This window comes from Dermochelys coriacea, chromosome 15, assembly GCF_009764565.3.
Source record: "Dermochelys coriacea isolate rDerCor1 chromosome 15, rDerCor1.pri.v4, whole genome shotgun sequence".
NCBI classification, from domain to species: domain Eukaryota; kingdom Metazoa; phylum Chordata; order Testudines; family Dermochelyidae; genus Dermochelys; species Dermochelys coriacea.
The window spans coordinates 3,636,624-3,663,318 of NC_050082.1; the positions used below are offsets into that span (position 1 = coordinate 3,636,624).

A 26,695-nucleotide genomic window follows, 5' to 3' on the forward strand; every position below is an offset into this window, starting at 1 on the left:
GACTGGAAGTGTGGGTGCTGGGTGCCTCTTGCACTTGCCTGAAGCTCAGCTCCCAGTACCCGGGGGCCTGTCCCAGACGGTCTGGTTCCAGGCCCTGGAGGGGAATTGCTGTCAGCTCTCCTGGTGCTGGAGTCGCCCCATCCACGGCAGTGAGTGGGTTCCAGTGTAGCAACAGCCTCAATCCCCCATCCTGCTCCCTGCAGCAGAGCACCCCCTAGTGCCGCATGGGGGTCAGCACTGGCTGTAAGGGAAGAGTGCCCCCTACTAAGCCCCCACCCCTCTCCCTACAGCACAGCGTCCCCTAGTGCCACGTTCATCTGATGGGGCTGACTTCTGCCCCCGACACCCTGTTCTGCGTAGACCCTGGTGTGATGAGGCCCCACCTCCCGGCCCATGTGGGATTCCGAGCTCTGCCAACATCCTGCCAACAGTGCCAGGACCTGCGACCCGCTCTGTTAAATGCAGATGCCCCCTGAGAATCCCAGAGGGGGCCCCCAGTGCCTGCCTGCTCATGCCACCGCCTGCTCCGACAGTCCCACGCCAGTGGGGCAGAGCAGCAGTGGGTGCCCTCACCCAGGGAGCGCCTTTCCAGGGCAGCCAGGGAGCAGAACCTGCGGTGGCAGCTGTGCCCAGAGACCCTTGCCATCCCGGGGCAGGGCAAAGGGCTCCCAGTCCCCCATTTCTGCTTGCCCAGCCTGCTGCCCTCCTGGCTGGCAGCACTCAGTGGCACCCTGATGGGCTCCTGCGCCTTTAAATCCTCCCGCAGGTTGCGGGGCTGATGACATCACTGAGTCCCTGGGCTGCGGGAGGGAGCTGAAAGCATCGTCGGGGAGGCAGCGATGGAGCAGCCGAGCCGCAGCAGCCGGAGGCCGGGGCCGGGGCCGGGGAGGAGCAGAACCGCGGCCCCCCAGGCTGCGGCAGAGGCTAGCGGCGACCATCGCAAGGTGAGGCTCCGTCCGGCCCCGCGGGCAGCCCGGGCACACCTGAGCCAGGGGAAATGGAGCCTCCCCGCAAGAGCCGGGCAGCGCTGCCCCCCGGGGTGCCCACGAGTGCTGGGCTGGCTGCTCCCCATGTGCCGGTCCCAGCTGTGAGCTCTGGTAATGGGCTGCCCTTGCCCCTTGAGCAGCATGGAGCCCGGAAGGGTGAGTGATGCCAGGGGTTGGGGCTGGCAGCACAGCCCCCCTGGGGCAGAACTGCCCTGACGGGGCATGGATCTGTTAGTCCGATGGCCCCAGGCTGCCCCCGGCACACGTCCCTCACCCAGCTGCGTGGGGGGCCTGGCTGGGGTCCCACGCACCTGTGGCCCAGGCGGGGGAGCTGGTTCACGCTGGCAGCACCAGCCGACCTCTCGCCCACCTGGTGACAGAGTCGCTGCTTTTGGCAGGTGAGTCAAATAATGGCTGGTGGTTTCTCCCCCTCCGCCCCCAGGCCGGGGAGCACGGGGAGGCCTGGGCTGAGCTATTTTCAGGGCAAGTGAGTGGAGGAGCCGGAGCTCTGGAAAGGCGGGGGAAGTTGGGGGGAGCTGGGGGGCTGGGTCCTGGAGGAAGCTGAGCGCTGCTCTGTGCCCGGAGTAGAACCCAGGAGACCTGCCTGTGGCTTCCCAGTGGGACAGCTCTGCCCGGGGCAGGAAAGAGCCTGGTGACCTCAAGGGGCACAGGTCTGGCTGGCTCCACTGTCTAGTGCCCCCATCTCTGAGCCTCATGGGGGGATTTCATTGGTTTGCGCCAGCCTCTGGCGGCTCTAGTAGCTTGGCCTGCTGTGTGTGTGCCTGCCTTGGTGCCCCCAGCCATGCTCTGCCCCCACCCCGCTGCGAGAACTGGCCGAGCTGACACCCAGCACCCATGTTACCCAAGAGCCAGATGGCTGCTTCCTCTTCCCCTTCCTGCCAGCAACGGCGGACAGTCCTGGGGCGAAAAGCAGCCCCACCTTCGCAGGAAGTCAAGTGGCCGAGGGGTCATGCCCGATGGGCCAGGAGCCCCAAAGTGGGGTCCCTGGTATGGGAAGAGTTAAGGGAATGGTGCAAGTGTCAGCAGGTCTGAGCCGGGCTGGAGAGGAGAAATGAAGGGCAAGGAGAGGCCATGTGAGCGCAGGGCTCCATGGAGGGAGAAGGGCGCCTAGCTCCCCAGGTTCCAGCGACTTGCTACCCACAGCCCAGCCCCCTGCCATCTGCCCCACAGCACGGAGAGCCAGCCAGGAACTGGGACCCCAAGGTCGATGCCTTTCGCACAAAGGGGCCTCACGTCGGACACCGAGGCCAAGCTATGCCCAGGGGCTGGTGGCTCTGGGGGCCCAGCATGAGGGGGCCTGATCGTCCCTAAGAGCTGGGAGCCTGACCCCCTCGGGCTGGGTGCCTGGAACTGCTAGTCCAAGTCCTGCTGGGGGACTGGTACTGTGGCCTGTTGTACCAGCAGGGGCAGAGGGCTTGGCCTCCCAATGCTCCCACCCCACAGCCAGTGCCCTGAGGCTGCTGACCTTGTGCTAAGTGAACCGAGGCTAGAACCCAGGAGTCCCGGCTAGTCCTCTGCTCTAAATGGCTAGTAGCAGAGGGGACGCGGGTGCCCTGGTATAGGGGAGATGGGTGGCCAGCTCAGGCACAGTCCCTTGCCCACCAGTGCCAAGCACTGCCAGAGAGGACAAGCCCCTGGGGGGGGGAAGACCCCCAGCAGCAGGGCTTCAGGTTGTTAGCTGGGAAGGGAACACTCCCGAGGAAAGGAGCAGGCTGGACTGGGCAGAACAGCAGGAGCAAAGTGACAGCATGGCCAGGCGGTGTCATGCTGCTGGACTGGTGGGGATGGGGGATGCTTTGGCAGGGTAGGGTTTGTGCCAGGGGCTGCCGGCTTTCGGTGCAGCCAGGTCTCTCCATCCCTGCTCCTTAATCCAGCCCGGCCCCAGGCCAGGACAGCCAGAGGGGGTGTGTGTGTGTGTGTGGTGTGGGGGGGAAATGAGCTGGGGATCCCCCTGATAGGGGGTGTCCCTTCACTCAGCTGGCTCCTGGACTCGCGTAACCCCCATTCTCCCTGGCATGCCTCACACTGGCAGTGCTGGCCACGCCTTGCCCACACACAGCAGGGCAGTGGCACCATTCTCCAGCATCTCCTGCCCTAGAGGTGTGTTCCCAGCATGCATGGTTCCAACCGACCAGCCTGGCGCCCCCAGCTGGACACTCTGAGCATGGCAGTGAGTGGCATGTGGCGGGGCAGCAAGAAGCTCCTGGGTGTGACTACCCTGATGCCAATGGCATCTCTCCTGACCCCCGGGAGTGCACATGAGTGGGCAGCCAGGCCCTCTGTTTTTCTGGGCTCTGATGAATCTGCTGCCCCATGCTGTGTAGCAGGCCCTGCACCTGCCAGCCTCTGTGGCCCCAGGATCTCACTGGTAAATCGCTGGAATGCGCAGGGCACCGGCCAGAGAGGGGACCCACTGCTCCCTCCTGGGTGCCAGGCCCAGCCCTGCAGAGGTAGGACTCCGGGCACTCGCTTGGCACCATGCAGTGCAAAAACTGTGCCACTGTGCAGCCCTGTGTGCGCCCTGGCTTTGACCCCTAGGAGCTGGGATGCGCTCGCCAGCTGCCGTCCTCTGCACCCTGGAGTTAGCCCTCTCGGAGTGCTGAGCCCAGGGGACAGGCAGGAGACAAGGAGCAGCGGGGGATGGGGGTGGGGTCTGTTGCGGCCATAGCCCCTCATGCAGACTTGGGAAGGCAGCAGGAGCTCTGAGGAAGGTCCCTGACTTCCCTTCCCCAGGGTGGAGACAGGCTGCTGTGAACCCTGAGCACACGACATGGCTCTGGGCCGGGGCACGCTTTGCTGGTGTGCTAATGTGCATGTGGCAGATCTGGAGCCACCCTCCCCACCCCCATGTGCTCCAGAGATACCCCTGGAGCTTGCTTGCAGGTACATGCCTGCTCGCCCGGTGTCCAGCGCAGCCCCTGAGTCTGGGGAGGACGGGCGGAGGACAAATCTGGTGCAGAGACCTCTGGCCCGCACATAGGGCTTTGGCCTCCATGTGACTGTCAGGGGGAGCCTCTAGCTCCAGTGGACGGGCCCTGGTCCTCCTAGGCTACTACAGGCCTGGCCTGAAACAGGGCAGACACTCGCCTCTTGAAAGCAAAGGTATGGCTTGCAAAGGATCCAGGTCCCAGCATGCACTGCTCCATCTTGGTCCCACACCAAAATGGAGCCTGCCCCGCTGGCAGTGGGCCCATGAGTGCTGTGCACAGGATGGGTGAGTAAAGTGCACGTCTCGGGGTGGGGGCATCTCCGGAAGCTGGGCATCCCTGGGAGGAGCTCATCTCAGGACACGGGGGCATCCCTGGAAGGGAGGGTATCTCTGGGAGGGGTTGTCCCTAGAAGGAGAGCATTTCGGGGTGTCCCTGGAAGGGGGACGTCCCTAGCATGAATGCATCTCAGAATGCAGGGACGGGCGAGGGCCAGCGTCCCAGGCCAGGGAACGCGAGCATGGCAGGGGCTCATGCATACCCTGTCTGTTCTCTCTTTCAGATGGAGCTGGCTCACCGTGGGAACAAGGACCAGGGACCGGCCTCGGCCATGGGGGCCCCATCTCTATCGCCGAGGGGCTCCATTACCGCCACCTCCCCGGGACTGTTTGCTCCCCTCGTGGCCCCATTTGGGGCAGAGGGCTCAGTTCGGTTCCAGCCGGAGGGCTCCAGTGGGCCCATCTCAGCAGCGTACCCTGGGGGGAACCTCCCGCTGGGGCACAGCGGCTCCAGGCCCGACACCCTCTTTGACCCTTTCCATCCCATCTCTCCTCACTCGCAGCCTGAGGGCTCCCAGCATGTGGGGCCGGAGGAGAGGTCCCCGGGCAGGCACAGCCAGTCCCTGGCGCTGGAGAGCAGCAGAGCCCAGCCCGACGGCTCAGGTGGGATCCAGCTGTTCAACTTGCTGTCCCCGGTGGAGTTTTGCCCACTGTCCCAGGGCACCGGCAGCCCCTCCTCCCGCCCCAGCCCGGTGCCCGCTGGGAAGCTCAGCCAGCCGCCCAGCCGATCCACACTCCCCGAACTCTGCCCCCTGGATCAAGGGCCCTCCAGGCAGATGCTCCCTGTGGAGCGGAAAGAGGCACTCCCCAAGGCAGAGTTCAGTGACTACATCTGCGGGGGCAGAACTGGCTCTTCTCCCAGACCTGTGAGCCTCCCCAAAGCCATCTCAAGCGAGTTCCTCTCCGGGGGAAGGATCGGCTCCTCCAAATCCATGGCCCTGGCCAAGGGTGAGTCCGAGGAGTTCCCCTCCTACGGGAGGAGCAGCCCGTCCCTCGGCCTTCCTGGCTGCCTGGACCCCCCCAAGGCTTCCATGAGCGGGCTGGGCAAGGCCAAGGAGAACGGCGCATTCTGGTGAGTGTGAGCTGGGGCGGGGGGTGCGGGGATCAGTCTGATCCCTGGGGGACTGGGGAGCCTATTTCAGGGCCAGGGCATGCCTGGAGCCCTGCTGTGGTGGGCTGGGCAGGGGGAGGAACCGGGAGAGGCTCTGGCTGAGTGCCAGCACAGTGGAGCAGAGAAATGCCCTGCTCTGGTGCTCTCTGCAGGTGGCCGCAGCATGCTCAACGGAGTCAGAGCCGATTGTCCAGATCAAAGGCCAGCCCAGTGTGGATGGGCAGAGCCCCCTAGGGAGCTGGAGCACATGGGGGCAGGTGGGGCGTGTGCCACCTGCCTACCAACTGCTCCTAGACCTGGCAGCGGCCGGGGATGTGATCCCAGTGCGGGGCTCAAAGAACAGCGGGGACAGTCGTGTAGCTGTCTGTCCATCCAGCTCCCTAGCTCGGGATCCAGGCCTAGCCTGCCTGCCCCATACATCTACCCGGCAGCTGGAACCCACCTTCTTCAGCAACTTCAACTGTCCAGCAAGGCTGGCGTTCAGTGCCATGGCGTGACTGATAGCAGCTCTGCGCCAGGACAGCACACACATGCCCTGGGCTCCAGGCCCCTCTACCAATCCCAGGCCTTCCCAAAGAGAGAGCCAGCAGCTGCTGCAGAGGAAACAGCCCAGCTTCCCCCCCCCCCCCCGATGCCAAGGCATTGCCTGCTCCTCCCTTCCTCCCCCAGGTCTGCCACATGCTTCAAATCCAGGGCAGCAAACTCAGGCAGATCATGGGGAGGGAAGTGGGTTCCAATGTCTCCCCCCTGTTCCCCCAGCAGACCCCTCTCTCTCCTAGGAATGTGGCTATGGCAGAGGGGCACAGAGGGGACTGACTCTTGGGTAGGCAGCACCCAGGCCGTTGAAGGCTTCGAGCTCAAATCCAACCCCTTCAACACCACCCAGAATCCAGTAAGCTCCTGGATCAGGGGTACAGTGATCAGATGTCCCGATTTTATAGGACAGTCACGATTTTTGAGTCTTTTCTATATAGGCTCCTATTACCCCCTACTCCCTTCCCAATTTTTCACATTTGCTGTCTGGTCACCCTAATGAGGGAGAGACCCACGAGAGACCCCATTTCTGCACCACCTTCCTGGCTGGGGTCAGCTGCAGCCTTGTGTGTAACCCATGGCTGTGGCATGGACCCTGGGGACCCAGATGCAGCCACTGCCCTACCCCCACCTCTGTCATCTTGTGCAAATGAGCTAATGAGTCAAGTTACGTTTTGCAAGTAATTTGCATGTCACTAGAACCACCAAGTCCTGCCCTGAGCAGTGGGGCAGAAGGAGCAGTCATGGGGCTACACAAATGCAGGCAGCTTGTTGGGGTGGGTGGCTGCTCATTAGGGTGACCAGACAGCAAGTGTGAAAAATCCAGACGGTGGTGGGGGGTAATAGGAGTCTATATAAGAAAAAGACACACAAATTGGGACTGTCCCTATAAAATCGGGACATCTGGTCACCCTACTGCTGATACAACTGGGGATTAGCAGGCTCCTGGGGGTTGGGGGCTGCAGGGAGCCTGGGGCCAGCCTGGTGTTGCTATCCCAGCCCTGAGCCCACAGGGTGAGGGGCAGAAGCTCCACAGAGGCTGCTAGTGGTCAAAAGACACTGCTGTAGGTATCAGAGTAGCAGCCGTGTTAGTCTGTATTCACAAAAGAAAAGGAGTACTTGTGGCACCTTAGAGACTATCAAATTTATTAGAGCATAAGCTTTTGTGAGCTACAGCTCACTTCATCGGATCCGATGAAGTGAGCTGTAGCTCACAAAAGCTTATGCTCTAATAAATTTGTTAGTCTCTAAGGTACCACAAGTACTCCTTTTCTTTTTGCTGTAGGTAAAGGCCTTCCTGCTGCCCAGCCGGGTGTGTGACAGTCCAGCTGAGGTGTGGGTGTCGAGGCAGGGTGGTGCGTAGCATGCCCAGCGCAGTGTTCTTAGCCCAGCTGAGCTCAGCTTGCAGCGGGGCGGGATGCCCAGCAGCCTCTTCCTCGGGCACAGCCTTTCCAGACACCAACCTCATTCATTAGCCTTTGCTATGGCTGGTTCTCTCTCCACGCAGGGCAGCAGCTCCGAGGTAGAGGGGTAAGCGGACTGTGGAGGAGGGAGTGGGGAGGGGCACCCTTGTCCCAAAACCTGAGTGTGTCTCCCTTTGTCTTTCCAAGGATCACCGTGGTCACGTGGAACGTTGGCACAGCCATGCCCCCGAGCGACGTGACATCCCTGCTGCACCTCAACACAGGCGACACGAACGACACCGACATGATTGCCATTGGGTAAGTTTTGCACTGGTGTGGAAGGAGGCTGCCCTGCAGTAGGTGGGTCCCAGAGAGGCCAGCAGACCTACTTCTGGGGTCACCAAAAGGAATCGTCCACTAGCCCAAGCAATAGAGCCTCTTTTGAAGCAGAAAGATCCAGGTTCTAGTCCCAGCTCCCCAAGTGTGCGTGCTGTTCCTGCACGCTGCGTTCGACAGCAAGGAAGATGATTCAGAATAAAATACACAATAAAAATATAACAGTAAATGTAGCCCAAACACTTTTTAACTCCCTCAAATCCACCCTCCAGCCCTCCTCACTCTCCCGATCCCTGCTTGCCATACCTGGCAGAGCCCAGCCTGTACAAATGCCCCTGCACCTCTCAGAACTGGGCTGTGGACAGTTCATCATCCCCTCCAAAGTCTCGTAGGAGTCTCTCTCTCTGCGATCAGCCCTTGGCCGTAGTAAGCAGCCTTCAAGGGCATGGATCCATTCTTCTGTTCAAGCTGGATTGGAGCCAGCCCCGGTAACACTTAATGCAGTTCTTAGCTACCAACGAGGCAGCTCCCAACGCACGGAGACTTTATTGGCACGACAAGCCAGACGAGTGTTGCCAAAGTGCAAGAAAAAGACAGGCCCTTTGGGTACTATTGTAGTGGTTTACATTAGCACCTGGAGCCCTGATCTCAGTTAGGGTTCCCATTGTTCAGAGACAGTCCCTCTCCCAGAGACCTTCCAGTCCAAATGAGGCTGCTTGTGGGCTTGCTCTCTCTCCTGCTGGACTCCCCCGTCCAGACTGAGAGTCGCACACAGCACAAGAGATTCAATTCCCTGTACCCGTTTATGATCACTGTCCATTCTTAGGGCTCTCCAGGTTCCTTGACACCTCTGGCCCACTTGCCTGGCCCCCACAGGCACGGTGCCCTGGGGCCTGGCACTTTTTAAATTCCTCTCTGCTTTTTGATGCAACGTCTTCAACCAGCAGTTCCTAGGAGGGTGTGAAATCCCAGTCACTGGAAGTTTAAGAACAGGTTGGACAAATGCCTGTCAGGGCTGGTCTAAGTTAACTTGGTCCTGCCCCAGCGCAGGGGCTGGAGTACCTGACCTCCCGAGGTCCCTTCCGTTCCAGCCCACATTTCTATGATTCTATCCGAGGCAGCGTCTCCCGCCGTTTGCTTTTGTTAACAGCTGCCCGGGCTGAGCTAGCACAGGCTGTTAATAATGCAAAGCCACTGCTGGCGCAAACCTTGGCAGAACTACAGTGTGAATAGGGGCACAGAACCCCCGTGGGGTCCCCAAGACCCCTGCCTGGTGGTTAAGCCCTGCCCTGCTAGCTGTAGTATTTGACTCGCCCTGAGCTGCCTGCCGGGCACAGTGCGGAAGCCCCCTCCACTGCCAGCGGCAGGGACTCTCCTGGGGGGATTTCCATCTCCCTGCTCCCTCCAGCACTGGGCCTCTGCCCCTGTCTGAGAGAGTTGCCCCTAGCTGGCACCCGGGCAGTCTCCTGGCAGGGAGGAGTGCCCGCTGGCTGGAGGGCTGCTGGGGAGTCTGCCCAAGCCTGTGGTCAGACTTGTCTGTCTCCCTTCCAGGCTGCAGGAGGTGAACTCCATGATCAACAAGCGCCTGAAGGATGCCTTCTTCACAGACCAGTGGAGTGAGCTCTTCATGGACGTGCTGAGTCCCTTCAACTTTGTATTGGTAGGGGGGGTTGGGCTCGAAGGCCTGCTTGGTTTGAGCAAAAATCTGATTAAATCAAACTGGGTACCCCATCCAGCAGTGCAGACAGCCAGGGCCTCCCTATGCCTCCCCCCCCCCCCCCAGCCTGGCAAGCTGACATATTTCCCTATCCCAGATACCAGGATCTCCCTGGGTGGTGATTTGAAGGAGATTGCTCTAACCCCTAAACAATGCACAGGGAGAGCAAGACCCTGCCACCACTTCATTGGGTGACTGGGCAAGGCCCTTCCCTGCTCTCTGCCTCAGTTTCCCTCATTGCACCACAGAGAAGTGACACCCTGCCCCACCTTTGCAAGGTACTAAGAATCTGGGATATGAGGCGCTTCTTGTCCCAGGGGTGTCTCCTCAGTGCCGTTTGGAGTACTTCTTTGAATTAAAGTTTGGGGTGAGGTCAAGAGTAGAGGGGAGCCAGTGGAGAGTCAGGAGTGGGGTTGGGTTTGGCAAGTCGGGGAGTGCAGAGAACGTACCAAGCTCATGACAGTGGTATCTGGTGCCAGGCACCATCCATGGGCTTCTGCCTGTGATCTGAACACTCCCAGCCCCCTGTCCTCACAGCTGTCTCCATGGCAACTTGAGACTGTGAGCTCACAAGCACAGTTAAACTCTTCTGATGGGGGGCCCAAGGTGCTGAGTGGGCAGAGCTGCATCTGGCTCCTTCCCTGCCTGAGGGCTGGGGTGTAACTCTGCCTGGGCCCAGGAGTGGAGGGCAGGTCTTCCCCAGTAGCACAAGGGTGGGGGCTGCTCTGCCATGGGGGCCTGAGCCCACCCCATTTCCAGTGGATCTACCCTGCGGCCTGGAGCCCATGGAGCTGCCCTGTGCCATCCCATGGCCCTGCAGCTCACAGCACTCACCACCATGCCTGTCCGGCCAGCCCAGCACACCTTCCCATCCTGCTGGCCCACCGCCCCCATTCCTTGGGGGGCTAGCACAGCCCCCAGCGCACTGCGTGTGGAGCCCTGGGCTTTGAGCAGCCACCGGGCTCTGGCCTGATCCAAGGTCCTAAGTGCCCACCCCCATCCAGGGAACTAAGCCCCGCTGGGATAGCACTCTGGGATAGCACCTATTGCCAAGAGACTGCTCTGCAGGGTCCATTCCTGGGGCAGTCGCAAGCTGGCGTCAGCCTGGCTGCATAAGGATTGCCTGGGTATGGATGCTGCGGAGCAAGGCGCCGGCTGGGTACCAAATACAGGACAGGGTCGGTGCTCCCGGTCACAGCAAGCTGCAGGTCTGCATGCTTGGGGTGGCTGCCATCTGCTCTGGCTGGCGCATAAACACCCCTCAGCGCTGTGCCAACGCTGACCAGTCCTGCCAGCTCTGTCCCAGGGAAGGTGAGTCAGTGTCATCAGCCCTGTCTCACAGATGGGGAGACTGAGGCAGGCAGGGGCAGGGACTGGCCCGAGAGCACCTGGGCAGAGCTGGGATTCTAGCTCAGGTGCTGGCCCAGCCCTGCACCTCAGCCCCATGTCCTCTGCCATGCAGGGGAAAAGCCCTCGAATGGCTGCCCTGCTTCATGCCCTTCTCTCTTTGTTGCAGGTGAGCACGGTGCGGATGCAGGGTGTGATCCTGCTGGTGTTTGCCAAGTACTATCACCTCCCCTTCCTGCAGGACATCCAGACAGACTGCACCAGGACTGGGCTGGGCGGCTACTGGGTGAGGAGGGTGTTGCGGCAGGGTGGGGGATGTGACTCCGGGGGGGGCTCCCCTCCTCCGATGACACAGCTTGGGTTCCTCTTGGAGCAGGGCAACAAGGGCGGGGTCAGCGTGCGGCTCTCCATCTTCGGCCACATGGTTTGTTTCCTGAACTGTCATCTGCCAGCTCACCTGGAGAAGGCTGAGCAGCGCAAGGAGGATTTCACCACCATCCTCAACATGCAGCAGTTTGAGGGACACGCAGCCAGCAGCATCCTGGACCACGAGTATGTACCCCCCGGCTCCTTCCACTCCCCGCCCGCCCCACCCACCGGCTCTGATTGGGGCTTGGAGCTGAGTCTGCAGCTCCACCCCTCTGAAACGGGCCATGTCCTGCACCCAGGAGGCCAGATTCAGGGGCTGAACCCCTGCATCCAACAGGGTTCCCAGCTGGGGCTCTACTTTAGGAATCGCAAGCCAGCACCTCGCCTGGGGATTGCTGTGTGGTCCCCATGTGGATTTGGGTCCTGGGCCTCCCTTGGCCCTTCAGTCCTAAACCCAGCTGGGATTGCTCTGCAGCATCTCCCGTCTGAGGCTGTGGCCCCTCTGGATGTGTGCTGGACACAGGGCTGTGTGTACGCGGCCATTCTTCTGCGCTGGCAGATGGCTTCCTCCAGGCTCGCTGGGGGCAGGGAGTCTGCTCCAGGCCTGTCAGGTTGTGGTTTGCTCTGCCCACTTCCCACCATGCTCTAGTGCTCGGTGCTAGCAGGACTGCAGGCCCCGGGACAGCCCCACCAGCCAGCACCTGGCAGTGGAAATTTCCACCCTGGGTTCGTGCTCTCCCGTTTGATCCATGGACAGTCGGATGATCTGAGCAGAAGGTTTCAGCTAATTATCCCCAGGGCTGCTGGGCCCCGCACCTGAGCCACTCCCACAGCGGGGCTGGCAGCTGGCCAGCGCGTTATCGGCAAAGCACTGACCTACATTCCCTCGCTCGCACGGCTGGGCTACTGAGCGCCTGGGCAGCTGGCTGAGATTGACTCCTGTTCCCAGGCCTCCCTGTGCCAGAGCCATGCGTCCCGGCTCCTGCTCTGCCCCCGCCTGCCCGGGCGCTCCTCTGTGTGTCCAGGGTCCTGCCCAACACCCCCCATCCTAGAACCCCCTGTGTGTCCGGGGCCCCACCCAACAGCGCTCTGTGCATCCAGGCCCCCTGTGTGTCCGGGGCCCCACCCAACTCCCCCCATCCCAGGATCCCTGTGCATCCAGGGCCCCACCCAACCGTGCTCTGTGCATCTAGGCCCCCCATGTGACCAGGCTCCTGCCCTGCTCTCTGCAGCCCACAAGCTCCCAGAAGCCCAAGTTGAGACACAGCCCAGAACCCACCCTGCCAGCCCGCAGCCGTGCTCCAGCTCCCCGGGTGCTAGCAGGCAAAGGGCTCCTGGCTCCTGCCTGCCTGGGAGCAGCCTGAAAGCCGGGTTGCACTGGGGCTCAGAGGACAGCTCCAGGATTGCTTGGCACCCAGTCTGTCACCCTGGAGCTGGTTGGAGGGACCAGGGGAGGCCCTGGCAGGGCTGCCAGAGTCCCAGCTGCTTTCTCCCTGTCCTCTAGGCCCTGACTGCTAGATCGAAGCTCTCCCCCGGCCCCGGGTTAAACTTCCCCGAGACCCTGTGAGGCTGAGTCTCTGACAGCGACCTGTTGGGAATCGTGCCCCATCACACTGGGTGCTGCAGGGGAGCCTCCTTGGACAGGGCTACGGGAGCTGGCGTCTGGGGCAGGGATTTTCCCTCCCCACTGCCTTACCCAGGACACTTCCCTGGGCCTCGGTTCTCAGAGGCAGCGCAGCCCAGTGGCTGGATCCCAGGCCTGGAAGCCAGGACTCCTAGTGCTCTCCCCGGGCTGTCACTCAGTCACTGCAAGTTCTGGAGGGAGTCCAGTCCCGTCTCCATGGGCTGCAGCTGGCCCACCCCTGGGGACACTGCATTTGTGCTGTGTGGGGGGCACGGAGTCCCCTCTTCACCCTGGCCCTTCTCTGGCCCTCGCTCTGCCCAGCATCGTCTTCTGGTTTGGGGACCTCAACTTCCGCATCGAGAGCCTGGACATCCGCTTTGTGAAGTACGCCATCGACAACAGCATCCTGAGCCAGCTGTGGGAGAAGGACCAGGTGAGAGGCTGTCCAGACAGGTGCATCCCACGTGGCAGGCACTTGCTTCCTTGCTCGGTGGTGCTGAAGGGGGGCCGGCAGATACTCTTCTGCTTTCCTGCAGCCCCACATGCTAGGTGCTGAGGGTGACACGGGGCTGAGGAGCCAGCGCCTCCCTGGGGCAGATATGAAAATCCAATCCCTTGTGCCCCAGCCAGGGGGCGGGGGAGCTGCTCCCCCGGGGAATAAAAATCCCCGGCTGGGGCCCGCAGCTCCTTGGGGATGGGGAGGGCAAAAGGCTAAAAAAGCTGCTTCCTCCTACCCCGGCTACTGCCAGCCCAGAACCCCATGGGGCATGAAGGGCAGGCATGCCCCTGGGCCTGGGAGCGAGGTTCCCTGCAGCCCAGCTGCCTCCGTGACCGTGCTGCAGAGTCCCCTGGATGGGGGCAGGGTTGCTCCCCCGCCTACTGCCTGTCACAAAGTCACTGGGCGATGCTCTGGTACTACTCCCTGTGAGGCCAGTCAGCACTCTGGGGAGCCTCCTCTCTCTGAGCAGACTGTCTCCAGGGCAAGAAGCTTCCACCTTCCTGGGTCTGACTTCAAAGCATTCAGCATCCTCTGCCCCACCGTGCGCTTCCCATAGCGAGTCCGCCCAAGCGGGACTCCTGGGGCAGCCAGAGGGCCCTGCCCCCCAACTCCGCAGTCAGACGTGACTCTCAGGCAGCCAGTGAAACAGAAGGTTTATTAGATGACAGGAACATGGTCTAAACCAGAGCTTGTAGGTACAGAGACCAGGACCCGTCAGTCAGGTCCATCTTGGGGGGGGCAGGAAGCCCAGAACCCCATCTGGGCCAGCTCTCCAGCCCCTCCTCTGGCCTTTGTCTCTTTCCGGGCTAGGAGGCCACCTGATTTCTTTGTTCTCCAACACCTTCAGTTGGCACCTTTGCAGAGGAGGGGCCCAGGCCATCAGTTGCCAGGAGACAGGGTGTCCCATTCTCTGTGCAGACACCATCACACTGGCCTTCTAGGGCTCTGCAACAATCACACCCCCTGATTCCCCCCACCTGGATCCTTAAGAAATGCTTAGCGGAAACTGAAAAGGAGTACTTGTGGCACCTTAGAGACTAACAAATTTATTAGAGCATAAGCTTTCGTGAGCTACAGCTCACTTCATCGGATGCATTTGGTCATTTATTTCATGAAGTTGACAGATTTCCACTCTATACGGCTAAATTCAGTGCCTTGCATAATGACAGGTTTCAGAGTAGCAGCCGTGTTAGTCTGTATTCGCAAAATACAGTGAGCTGTAGCTCACGAAAGCTTATGCTCTAATAAATTTGTTAGTCTCTAAGGTGCCACAAGTCCTCCTTTTCTTTTTGCGAATACAGACTAACACGGTTGCTACTCTGAAACCTGTCATTAGCGGAAACTGAGGCACTCAAACAGTATTCAGAGGAAACATTAAGAACATTCCCACTTTGTCACACTGCCCTGCAGTGATGTAGCCACCCTGTGTTCTTGCTGCACCAACAAGGTAAAGTCACAGTGCGGAATCCCCCTTAGGAAGAGATTGAAGGGGGCCTGGAGACTGGGAGGGGTTTGGAAGAGGGTTGGGTTCTGGGGCCACTCAGGAAAGCGATGTGCAAAGTGCCTCCCTCTCCATCTGCTCCCTGGGGTGTGGCTTAGAGTTACTTTAATCCTGTCCCGTTCGCCCTGCAGGGCCAGTGGGGTGCGGGGCAGCTGGGGCCCAGCCTGGCTTGTGCATCAACAAGGGAATTGCTCCCTGCGTTCCCAGGGCACAATCTCTGTGGTTGATGCACAAACCCAGCATGACTCTCGGAGCCTGGGGGGAGCATGGGGGCCGGGCCAAGACACGTCTCTGCACTGATGGGCTCTGAGGTTGATGCGAGGCTGTAATCGCTGGGCTCTGGGCATGCTGCCCCCACGGGGGCCCTGAGCACCGCGGGGCTGCACTAAGGCTGGGCAGAGAGCACAGGAGCCGCCTGGCAATCCTAGAGGTTTGTGCTTGGGGCAAAGTCCTCCCAGCTTGGCCTGTGTTGCTGGGAGCTTCGGGGACATATTTGCATGAAGATCTGGATCTTGGCGCCTGCCAGGGCCGGATTGACCTTTTGTGGGCCTGGTGCCAAACTTATTTGTGGGCCCTCAGGGGGGCAGTGGAGCATGGCACATGGAGGTCAGTTCCCAGAGCAAGGGGCCAGCCAGGGGCAATGGGGCATGGCATGGCAGGGGTGGCCCAGCTCCGCCCAGCCCAGTGCGAGGGCACTATTTATAAACTGGCAGTTGCCAGACACACAGTGGCCCACCCCGCCCTATGCTGCCAACATGCCCCTTCCCCTTGGGGGGCAGGAACACGGTATAAAACAGAAATGGTAGGTACAGATACGAGGACTCCTCAATTAGGTCCATCTTGGGGGGCAGGGAGCCCAGAACCCCATCTGGGCCTCCCTCCATTTCCCCAGCCAGCTCCAAACTGAAAACTCTCCAGCCCTTCCTCTGGCCTTTGTCTCTTTCCCACGCCAGGAGGTTCTGATCTCTTTGTTCTCCAACACTTTCAGTTGGCACCTTTGCAGGGGAGGGGCCCAGGACATCAGTGTGACAAAGTGGGACTTTTCTTAATGTTTTCTCTGAATATTGTGGGGGTGCCTCAGTTTCCCCTATGCAGTTCTTAAGTATCTAGGTGGTGGGATAAGGGTGTATGATCGTTGCAGAGCCCTAGAGGGCAGGTGTGTGCAGGGGTCTGGACACAGAGAATGGCCGACACCCTGTTTCCCAACAACTGATGGCCTGGCCCTTCCCCCCTGCAAGGTGAGAGCTAAAGGGTTGGAGAATAAAGGAATCTGGTGACCTCCTGGCCCAGGAAATAGACAAAGCCAAGAGGAGGAGGGGTGGAGAGAGTTTCAGTTTTGGGCTGGGTGGTCAAATGCAAGGAACCCTAAGGCTGGAGTCTAAACTCCCTGCCCCCCAGAACGACTTGACTGAGGGGTCCTGGTTGTACCCATAAGCTCTGTTTTAGACTGTGTTGCTATTGTCCAATAAACCATCTGTTTTACTGGCTGACTGAGAGTCACAGTGAATCCCAGGAAGAGGGGTTCAGGGCCCAGACTCCCCCACACTTCGTTACAATCGGTTGCCAGGAGACAGGGTGTCGGCCATTCTCTGTGTAGACACCATCACATTGGCCCTCTTGGGCTCTGCAACAATCACACATCCTTATCCCTCACCTAGATACTTAAGAAATGCATAGGGGAAACTGAGGCACTCACACAACATTCAGAGAAAGCATAAAGAAAATTCCCATTTCATCACACCAACACCCTCCCAAGTTCCTCTGGCCAGAGCCCCACCAAATCCACTATGCCCAGCATCCCCCCAGGCCCCTCCAGACAAATGCACAGCGCCCTGCACAACGCCACCCCTGCCCAGTGCCCCCCTGCCCCTCCACAACTGCCCAGCAACCCCACAGAACCCCCACTCCCTAGTGCCCCAACATACACCTCTTTCCAGCCCAGCAGTGCCCCCGCAAGAAACCCACTCCCCCACACCCTGCCTCTTGGCTGCACTCACTGGCCCTGCTGGGAGGCGACTGTGTTTGCCAGGTTGAGCCCCTGGCAGTGCAGCCAGGGCTGGTCCCGGGGCGGGGAACCACTCCGGCCCCTCGGGAGTAGTGTGATCAGCCAGGCCAGGGCCTACCCTGGCTGGGCTCCTCAAGCAGCACTTCCCCTGGAGGGGCCCAGCCAAGCTCCCCGCACAGTCCTCATCCCCCCCAGCTGAGACTAGCCAGGTTTCTGCACTAGTCCCAGGTGGCTCAGCTCTGGGGAGATGGGGGGCTCCACAGGTGGTGGGAAGCAGAGACTGAGGTGCCCTGGGGTCTGGGCAGGGGGAAGAGAGGCGCAGGTGGGCAGACCAAGAGCATGGGCCCGGCTCCATGGAGCCATTGTAACCCGGGACTGCCACCTGCATCTGTGCTCTCAGCTGGGGCTCCAAGGGCAGGAACAGATGCTGGCTGAGATCCCCAACCCTGAGTCTGCAGCGGCTCAGTAGGTCCTCCCCTGTGCTCCAGGGAATGGCCACTGGGGCTTCCCAGGGCAGGCGTTAATGGGGCTGCCCCCAAAAGAGGATGAAGGGAGGAGGGGAATCACCAGGGCCATGGCTCCACTGAAGCCCAGAGCCCCACTCCAGCCAACCCCAACCCCAAGCCTCTCCCCAAGTAGGGTGACCAGATGTCCCAATTTTATAGGGACAGTCCCTATTTTTTTGTCTTTTTCTTATATAGGCTCCTATTACCCCTCCCACCCCCCATTCCAATATTTCACATTTACTGTCTGGTCACCCTATCCCAAAGCCCAGGGCCAGCAGCTGCGTTCCCTTCCTTGGAGTGGGTCAGGAGCTGGAGGGCTGCAGGGGCCGGAAGGGAGGCCTGTGTGAATTGCACTGGGGGCTGACCCTGCCAATGTCTGTCCATTCCCCTTGATCCCCTCCCACAGCTGAACATCGCCAAAGGCACCTGGCCCATCCTAAGCGGCTTCCAGGAGGGGCCCCTCAACTTCCCGCCCACTTTCAAGTTCGATGTGGGGACCAACCAGTATGACACCAGGTAGGGGTGCAGCACGGGGAGGGAGAGGCTGAGGAGAGGACTGGGGGCCTAGCTGTGAGAGCAGGCACTGGGTGTCTTGAACTCTGGAACTGGGGTACCATCCTCCTCATTGCAGGCTGCCGGAGCTGGGCTGGGGGACACAATACAAGCAGGGAGTAGAAGCAGCTTCTGCATGGGGGCTTGGAACGGGGCTCCAGCATGGGAGGCATAGGGCGGGCACACCTGTGGGGTCAGGATACATCAGCACCGGGAAATAGGGAAAGGCAGAGGATATGGGTGGCTGTGTTGGTGTGGGGGGTATAGGGATGGGCGGAGGGTACGGGTGGCTGTGTCAGTGTGGGGGGCATAGGGATGGGTGAAGGGTACAGGTGGCCGTGTTGGCACAGGGATACGTGGAGGGTACAGGCGTCTGTGTTAGTGTGGTGGTCATAGGGATGAGTGGAGGGTACAGGTGGCCGTTTTGGTGCGGGGGCCATAGAGATGGGTGGAGGGTACAGGCGGCTGTGTTGGCATGGGGGGAAATAGGGATGGGTTGCCATGTCAGTGCAGGGGGCATAGGGATGGGTGGTGGGTACAGGTGTCCGTGTTGGCACGGGGGGCATAGGGATGCGTGGAGGGTACAGGCGTCTGTGTTGGCGTGGTGATCATAGGGATGGGTGGAGGGTACAGGTGGCCTTGTTGGTGTGGGGGACATACGGATGGGTGGAGGGCGACAGGTGCCTGTGCCGGCGTGGGGGGCATAGGGATGCATGGAGGGTACAAGTGGCCGTGTCGGTGCGGGGGCATGGGGATGGGCGGAGGGTACAGGTGGCTGTGTTGGCATGGGGATGGGCAGAGGGTACAGGTGGCCGTGTTGGCACGGGGGCATGGGGATGGGTGGAGGGTACAGGTGGCCTTGTTCGCATGGGGTGCATGGGGATGAGCGGAGGGTACAGGTGGCTGTGTTGGCGTGGGGGGCATGGGGATGAGCGGAGGGTACAGGTGGCTGTGTTGGCCTGGGAGGCACGGGGATGGGCGGAGGGTACAGGTGGCTGTGTTGGCGTGGGGGGCATGGGGATGGGTGGAGAGTACAGGTGGCTGTGTTGGTGTGGGGGGCATACGGATGGGTGGAGGGCGACAGGTGCCTGTGCCGGCGTGGGGGGCATAGGGATGCATGGAGGGTACAAGTGGCCGTGTCGGTGCGGGGGCATGGGGATGGGCGGAGGGTACAGGTGGCTGTGTGGGCATGGGGATGGGCAGAGGGTACAGGTGGCCGTGTTGGCACGGGGGCATGGGATGGGTGGAGGGTACAGGTGGCCTTGTTCGCATGGGGTGCATGGGGATGAGCGGAGGGTACCGGTGGCTGTGTTGGCGTGGGGGGCATGGGGATGAGCGGAGGGTACAGGTGGCTGTGTTGGCCTGGGGGGCACGGGGATGGGTGGAGGGTACAGGTGGCTGTGTTGGCGCTGGGGGCATGGGGATGGGTGGAGGGTACAAGTGGCCATGTCAGCGCGGGGGGGCATAGGGATGGGTGGCTGTGTCAGCACGGGGGACATGGGGTTTGTTATGGGGGAGGCTGCAGTAGCCGTGTTGCCAGGGAGTTCCTGCAGTTGCACCAGGGAGCATCCCCAAGATGTGCTCCGTTCCCCTCCCCCAGGGCCTGAGCCAGGGAGGGGGGCGATTTGTAGGGAGACCCCTTTGCCCTGTGCCAGCTGAACGGTGCCCCCCTGTGCCATGCAGCGCCAAGAAACGGAAACCAGCCTGGACAGACCGCATCCTCTGGAAGATCAAGTCCTGCGGCGCCCCGCACAACCCTGGCGGCCGGCGGCCCAGCAGGACCGTCCTGGCCATGACCCAGCTCTGCTACTGCAGCCACATGGAGTATGTGGTGAGCGACCACAAGCCTGTGGCTGCTATCTTCGCCGTGCAGGTGAGTCAGTCACCTCCTCTGGAGCTCCCCAGCGCTAGTCTGGGTCTGGGGGAGCGGCTCTGGCCACGGTCCCGAGGGTCCAGCCCCTCGACAGAGGTGCTTGGCAGTGTTGTCGGAGCTTCCCCTGCAGGGGTGTTGCTGCCCCCGCTGATGCCCTGTGCTTCTCCATGACAGTTTGCCTCCAAGACAGACAAGCCTTTGGTTGAGATTCAAGTGGCCGACGAGTGGTCAAGACCCGATCAAGCCATTGTCCGATACAAGATGTCCACCATCTTCCACAGGAGCTCCTGGGACTGGATAGGCCTCTACCGGGTAAGGGGCTGCGCTGTAGCTGGGACTGAGTGCCAGAGGGGCAGGGTGTGTGGCCCTCCTGTGGGTGCTCCTGGCCTCTCTGCTGAGTCCTTCCCTGATTGCTGCTTGGGCATGCAGGGGGAGGGGGTGGCTGGGGGTGTTTGGGGGAGCAGGTCCAGATGGCTGGGGGATGGCAAGCAGGCAGGCAGGTATCCCTTGGAGGTGGAGATGGAGGGTGCGGGCTCCACGGGGCTCCTCCCTCCCTAGCCCCCAGAGTCCCACACCCTAAAAGAGCTGTATCCTTGCCCCTTCCCCCGGCCCAGGGCAGTAGCTCCCACTCCTGTGTCTGTGCAGTCAGCAATCTTTGAGCAGGTGACTGGGGAGCGCTACGGAGCTAAGTGCCTGTTACAAGGGTGCCCTGGGGTTAGTTCCCTCCTGAGGGGCAGAGCTGTCCTGTGGGAGCACCGACTTTGCCACTCTGAGCCAGGCTGACCGGCCTTCCTAAGTGGCCACTGCCTGCTACCCCTTCCCCTCCTGATGCGCCTTCCTGATGGGGCGAGCTGCCCATGGCCTGAAGTGGGAGATCCAACTCCCCTGGTGCTGGCATCCCTAGCTACAGAGCTGCTCTGTACCAGATGGCGAGCCACTGCCCCTTGGCAGCCAGCTGCAGTGTGTGCCGGGGCTTTGCGAGCATGGACCCAAGGTGAGCCCCGGCGAACTGCAGGTGTCCTTGGCACTGTACAACTGGCTCACAGGGTGAGCCTTTCTGGAGCAGTCTGCATCTCGCCTGGGCGTCTCCTTACAGCTGAGGGAGGGAGAGAGGGCCTCCAGCACAGGAGCCAGGCAATGTGACTTTCAGATCCCCCTGTGCCAAGCTGGGACTGCAAGGGAGGCTCCCATGTGCTGCGCTGCAAACCTGATCCCCTGGCAGAGAGACTCCAGCAGCCTGCAGGGAACACATGTCGCCCTGCACCCCTCTCCAGGACCTCTGTTTCCCATGCTGGGGCCAGCCACTGCTCCCTGGGCCTTGCTGTCTAGGCCCCCTGGTTTCCTAGGCTCATTGGGCCAGGCTCTCCCCTGGGGTAACTCCCTTGACTTCAGTGTGTTCACCCCAGGGAGGAATCTGGCCCCTCTTCCTAGCAGGGGCCATCCCTCTTCCCCTTGCCCCTGCTGCTAACTGGATTCCCCAGGGGCTCATGGGTCCCCTGGGTTACAGCTGCCTGCTGCCTGGCTGGGAACTGCTGCATGCCAAGGCCCTGCCCTGGGTGCTGCTGTGATGGGGCCGTGCAGCCAAGGTGGGGGGCATGTCTGGGGCAGAGCCTGGTCTTCGCTAACAGCTCCAAATTGGGGCACTGCTGCTGTGGCAGGAGCATGGATGGAAGTGACGGAGGGGATGCATCCCCCCGACCCCCAACACCCACTAGGCGATCTCATGCCCCACTAGCGCTCGGGGCTGGGAGGCTGGACAGGAGCACCTGAGCCGCCCTGTGGTGAGAAGAAGGGGCAGTCACCTGGGCCAGCATATCCGCTGATTTAGGTGCCTCGGTTCCTGGATGCCCAGCCGGGGACTGGGGAGTGGGCCGGGGGGGCAAGCGCCTCCGGCTCCGGTGACTCGTGTTGTGCCCAAAGGGGTGTCTCACAGTGCACTATTTGTAAATGGATTTGGAGCCCCCGGGGCTGGGGAAGAGAGCCCCTCGCAGCTCCAAGCCCAGAAGGTGCATCCAGGACAAGCCCTGGGGGGGTTCTGAAAGCTCAAGACTTTGGGACTGTGGCTGGTGGTGGTGGGTGGGGTGACCAGTGGGTGCCTGCAGGTGCTCAGCACCTCTGAAAATTTGACCCCGTGTGTCTTAAATGGAGCCCCCAGATCAGGCTGGGCTGTTGGCAGAGGCTGGCTGGGAGCTGAGGGTTGGTTCGGGGGGTATGACCAGGCTGGGTCAGGGTAAGCATGCTCTGGGGTTAGGGGTCAGAATCGAGCACCCTGGGGTTAGAGGTCAGGGATTAGAGTTGGGCATGGTCCAGCGATAGGATTGTGGTTGATGTCAATGGAGCATATTCTAGTGTGGCTGGGTTAGGGGGTCAGTGTTAGTTTAGGTGCACACTGGTGGGGGTTATAGGGCTGTGGGTAGGGTTAGGAGTCAGTGTGAAGCCCACGCGTGTGGGCAAGAGCAGGGGTCAGCACTGGGCACTCTTTGGGTGACTGGGGCCTGGTCCCGTTTAGCTCTCCATTGGGACATCTCTCCCTGCAGGTAGGCTTCAGGCACTACAAGGACTATGTGGCGTACGTGTGGGCCAAACAAGAGGACCCAGAGGGCAGTGTGTACCAGGTGTGTGAGCCCAGCCCCCGTTCATGGCCATGCACCCAGCTGGCCCCCGCTGGCCGCTCCTTTTGCCTCTGCTTCCCAAGTACCCCACCGAGCCCCACTCTCTTCTCCCCACAACAGTGAGCAAGCCCTCCCTGCTCTGCCAGCCAGGTGAGGGTCAGCCCCCGATAGAGCCTGGGGCTCTTGGGATCTCCCAGCCCATGGCGTCTTAGGGCAGCCTCTCTCCAGGCTCGGGGGTGTAGCACGCAGCCCAGTGGGAGGCAGCCATTGTTAGCGGGACATCCTGCACCAGAGGGGAGTTGTGCTGGGGGCCACCAGGTGTGCGTGTGGGGAGGGGAGAGCTGGAGAACCAGCACCAGCCAGAGGCCAGGTGTGGGGCTTTAGAGCTTGTAGGACAGTCCAGGGGCTGGATCGGTGACTAGAGAGACCGTCATATGCCCAGTTGAACCAGCCCCTCGTAGCATGGAGACAGCCCCTGCCATGTGGGTAGATGATCACACAATCCCATGCAAGCCACCAGACAGCCTGGAGCCTGGACTCCATGCCACAGCAGGAGCCAGGCCATTGCCAACGGCTGCCGGTGGCGGTAATCTGCCTGGGTGCCAGGCTCCTTGCGCCTGTTGGAATATGCCCTGCTCCCAGCAAGCCTTTGGCCTCTTGGAGCACCGGCTCTCCGACTAGTGCCACGCCCTCTTCATCTGCTGGCTCTGCGTTCGCCTGTCACCTTAGAAACGCCCTGGGGTGCCACACGTCCTTCCTGGGTACGCCAAGGGGCACTGTGATGGGCCCACGTTTGAGCTACCTCACTGGGTGCTCTGCCATGCCAGGGGTGGGGTTGGGTGCATTGCAGGCCCCATCTTGTGTGGCTGGCAGGGCCCCTGACGCCCCCTCGCTCTCCCCGGGGCTATAGGTGGTGTTTTCAGAGGAGGCGCTACCCAAAGGGAAGGGTGAATACATTCTCGGTTACTACGGCAACAACTACAGCAGCATCACTGGGGTGACAGAACCCTTCCAGGTGAGCAGCTTCCTGCTGGGCGCGTCTGCAGGGGGCAAGGCACATTGGGGGGCACCAGGCAGGTGGGGATGGGGATTGCAGGGCAGGGGCTGCTGTGCAGGGTACAAGGGCATCACGGTGGGGGAGAGGAGATGGAGGGTGACAGGGAGGGGAGTTCTGGGGGTGTGAGCTGAATGACATGGGGGTTCTTGGAGCCTCATGGTGCCAGCTGCTGCCTAGACACCCCAGAAGCTGGGCTGGCCTTGCCCCGAATGCGCTGTGACATGTCTATTCCCCCCCCCCCCCCCACGGCAGCTGAACCCTCGGTCAGGGGCAGGAGAAAGGGAGGACTGGGTATACCGCCTGTCCCGAGACACCCCCTCTCCTCATGCACTCCCCATGGGGCAGCACCAGCCTTATCTCCCCACTGACTGTCTCTGTGGGCGTGCAGATCTCGCTGCCCGTGTCGGAGGAGGGCAGCAGCCAGACGGACAGCTCGAGCACCAGCTCTGAGGAGGAGGATAACAGCACCCTGGTCCTGCTGGCACCCAAGTCCCGCAGCCCCAGCCCCGGCAAGATGAAGAGCCAACGAAGCCGCAGCCCCAGCCTCCCCAAGTTCCAGGGGCTCATCCTGAGGCCGACGAGCCATGAACGGGGGGCCAGCCGCAGCCCATCCCCGCAGAGCCGACGCCCCCTGAAGGGCGACATCCCCAGCATCCAGCTGCCAAAGGAGGAGCTGCCCTGGTGCAACGCCAAGAGCAAGGAGCCAGCGCTGGCTGCCGAGAGCCAGGAGAGCAGCCGTGCCCCTGGCTACAGGACTGCGGGGGAGCCCTGCGGCACCTGGTGCCTCTCTGATGACAACCCCCTGGCCAGGGCCAACCCCAGGAACCTCGGCCTGCTGCCTGCACTCCGCCTGGAGACTGTCAACCAGGCCATGGGCCCAAGGAGGGCGAGCGCAGACCAGGGCTACCCTGCCAGAAGGATGAGCCCCACCAGCCCCACCGCTGGGGCTGCCAATCCGTTCAGCACCTCCCCCAAGGAGGGGAGCGGCTCCAGGGCCAGCCAGGACGCTCTGCCAGCTGCAGCCACCACTGGAGCCACTCAGGGCCGAGCAGCTGGCACCGCGCAGTGAATGCTGGGCCTGGCCACTTGCAGTGATCCCCGTGTAGAGCTTGCCATGTGCTTCCCCGTGTGCTGCCTCTCTTGCCCGCACTGGGCCACCCCAGGTGCTCTGTGATCCGTCCCTGCTGGTGTGATGTAGGCAACGGCCGTTAGCGACCCACACGCCCTGCCCAGGCATTGGACACTGCACGGACGCTCCGCTCCCCACACACACTCACCCCAGCCATCTGCCCGCCGGGCCCTATAGTGTGAGTGTAGTGACGCCCCGGCGGGGCCGCTGGGCCCATTCCTCCTGTTCACTGTTCCAGCCGTGAAACCCTCCACCCCAGGTTGGGTGCTTGGGCCCCAGCTCTGGTTCCATCAGTTCAGAGATAGAGCCTTGGGGCTGGGCTTGGCCAGCGCTTCTTGGGCACCCTGGAGCACGGAGTCTGTAGGGCATGAGTAGGTCCAGGGAGTTGGGACACTGGGTGTGGCAGAGCCCCTGGCAGCAGGCAGTAGCTATGCCAGGGGGATGCTGGCAGGGCTGGCAGCCTGGGGCCACGACAATGTGTCTGGGGGAGCTGGTAGGGAGCGGCTGACATGACAGACCAAGCTGCGGTCCAAGTCCTCCTTTCCTTTGCCGCACGGCTGGGCCGAGCCCGCTGCTCACCCCCACGCAGAGCAGGCTGAGGAAGAGGAGAGACAGTGGGGTGGCCCTATGGCCCAGATGACGTTGTGGACAGGGAGGTGGATGCTGAGGAGCCTTCTGGGGGTTCAGCTGGAGTCTCCAAGGGGGAGGGTGCCAGATGCCCAGAAGGGCAGGGGGGCTGAGCGCTGGCCCCACAGCTGCACAGGGAGCGTGTCGGGGTCACTCGGGGCAGTAGTGATGGGGGCCCAGCTGGCATTGGGTGCAAAGGGGTGGTTGGGGCACGGTGTGGTGCTGGGGGAACAGGGACAGTGTCAGGGCACATTAGAGCAGAGGGGGTCAAAACGGAGCCATGCAGCACAAGGCGGGGGGTCCTGACCCACAGCTGTTCACTCCACAGAGCCTGGCCTGGGACAGCAGCACAAGTGCCCATGAGAGAGGGAAGGAACCACATCTGCCAGGGAGTGCATGGGGCCTGGCTGCCCTGGGGCCTGTGGCTCGGCAAGGGTCAGAGCCAACACACCATGTCTGACCACATTGCAGCTGATGGAATAAATGCCCCACCCCCAGGTGCCACCCTGTGCTTTGATCTGCTGAACTGGTATCTGCAGGAAGGTCTGGGGCAGGGATACCACCAGGCCTGTGACTGCTCCCTTGGCAGGCCTGGGCTGGCTCAGCATTTGGATGGCATGGCTCAGGAGGGGGCACTCCCTTAGCACTCAATGCCAGCCCCCATGCACCACTAAGGGGTGCCATGCTGCCAGGAGCCCGCAGGCCCCAGCTCAGCACCGAGGGTGCCTGTTAAAGCATGGTGCTAGTCAGCGGTGGTCCCTGAAGGCCTCACCCCAGGGAGATAGTGCGGGTGGGTCACTCCTTTCCGCTTCACCCACTTGCCCTGCCTGGCCCAGTGCTGGGAGTGCAGCAGCTGGGGGCCATGCCCCCTGGGTGTGCCGCTTGCTGCATGTGGGGAGACCCTGAGTGGGTCCCACCCTCAGCACAGGAGCTACAGGGGGACTGGAGCTGGCAGAGCAGAGCTGAGGTAGGAGGAGGGACCCCAGGGAAGGTGTGGGGACCATGACTCCCCCCCCCTTAGCGGACAAGGATGTATCAAGGTCAGCTGCTGCCCCAATGCTGAGGCTCCCCTGAGCTGGGTGCCCCCACCCTGTGCTACTCTCAGGGGACAGGGGCTGGGGGGGAAGATGCTCAATGTGTGGCTGGCAGCTTGAAGCCCGTGCTGTTCCCACCCTCCCTGGGGCAGTTTGGGCCCTAGGTGCTTTCGCTGGGTCCCATCACCTCACCCCATGTGCAAAATATCCCCCCCAGCTGCATGCGCATGCTGGGTCCCCTTGCCCGTGCCCCCCACATGCTGGCTCTCCTGCTCTGTGCTGTGGATAAAATTAGCAACATTCTCCCATGGCCAATAAGGAATGTGCAGGGCGAGCAGCTGACTGAGCCACCTGCCCTTCCTGTGGAGCTGGGGGTGGGAGAAGGGGCCCTAGTCCCCTGCAGGCAGCCCTCCCCCTTCCTCTTCTGTTGGGGGCCTGGGCAGGCCAGGGTACAGCAGAATAGGAGGGGGAGGGCACAGAACGAGGCAGGATGCACAAGAGGCTGATGGGACACAGAAGTAGCCCCCCTGCAGGAGTAGGGGGCTGCTCGACCCACCCCGGCCTGGACCCCAGCAGCCCAGCCCAGC

The 26,695-nt window shown here is 61.7% G+C and overlaps 1 protein-coding gene across 2 annotated transcripts; it reads left to right on the plus strand.

Annotated features, from left to right (window-relative positions):
• The first annotated feature begins 804 nt into the window (after window positions 1-804).
• On the plus strand, window positions 805-26,501 carry INPP5J (inositol polyphosphate-5-phosphatase J). Of its 2 annotated transcripts, none has more exons than XM_038373974.2 (13): window positions 805-944; window positions 4,497-5,344; window positions 7,528-7,638; window positions 9,208-9,316; window positions 10,890-11,006; window positions 11,097-11,272; window positions 13,035-13,146; window positions 17,631-17,740; window positions 19,460-19,649; window positions 19,824-19,961; window positions 22,187-22,264; window positions 23,172-23,276; window positions 23,707-26,501. In XM_038373974.2, exons 1-13 carry the CDS (start codon window positions 840-842, stop codon window positions 24,385-24,387), a joined length of 2,880 nt encoding a protein of 959 aa, XP_038229902.1. In that variant the 5' UTR covers window positions 805-839; the 3' UTR covers window positions 24,388-26,501. The 2 variants fall into 2 exon arrangements, with proteins under 2 accessions (XP_038229902.1, XP_043354143.1); XM_043498208.1 differs by lacking the exon at window positions 805-944 and adding an exon at window positions 3,741-3,890.
• The last annotated feature ends 194 nt before the right edge of the window (window positions 26,502-26,695 follow it).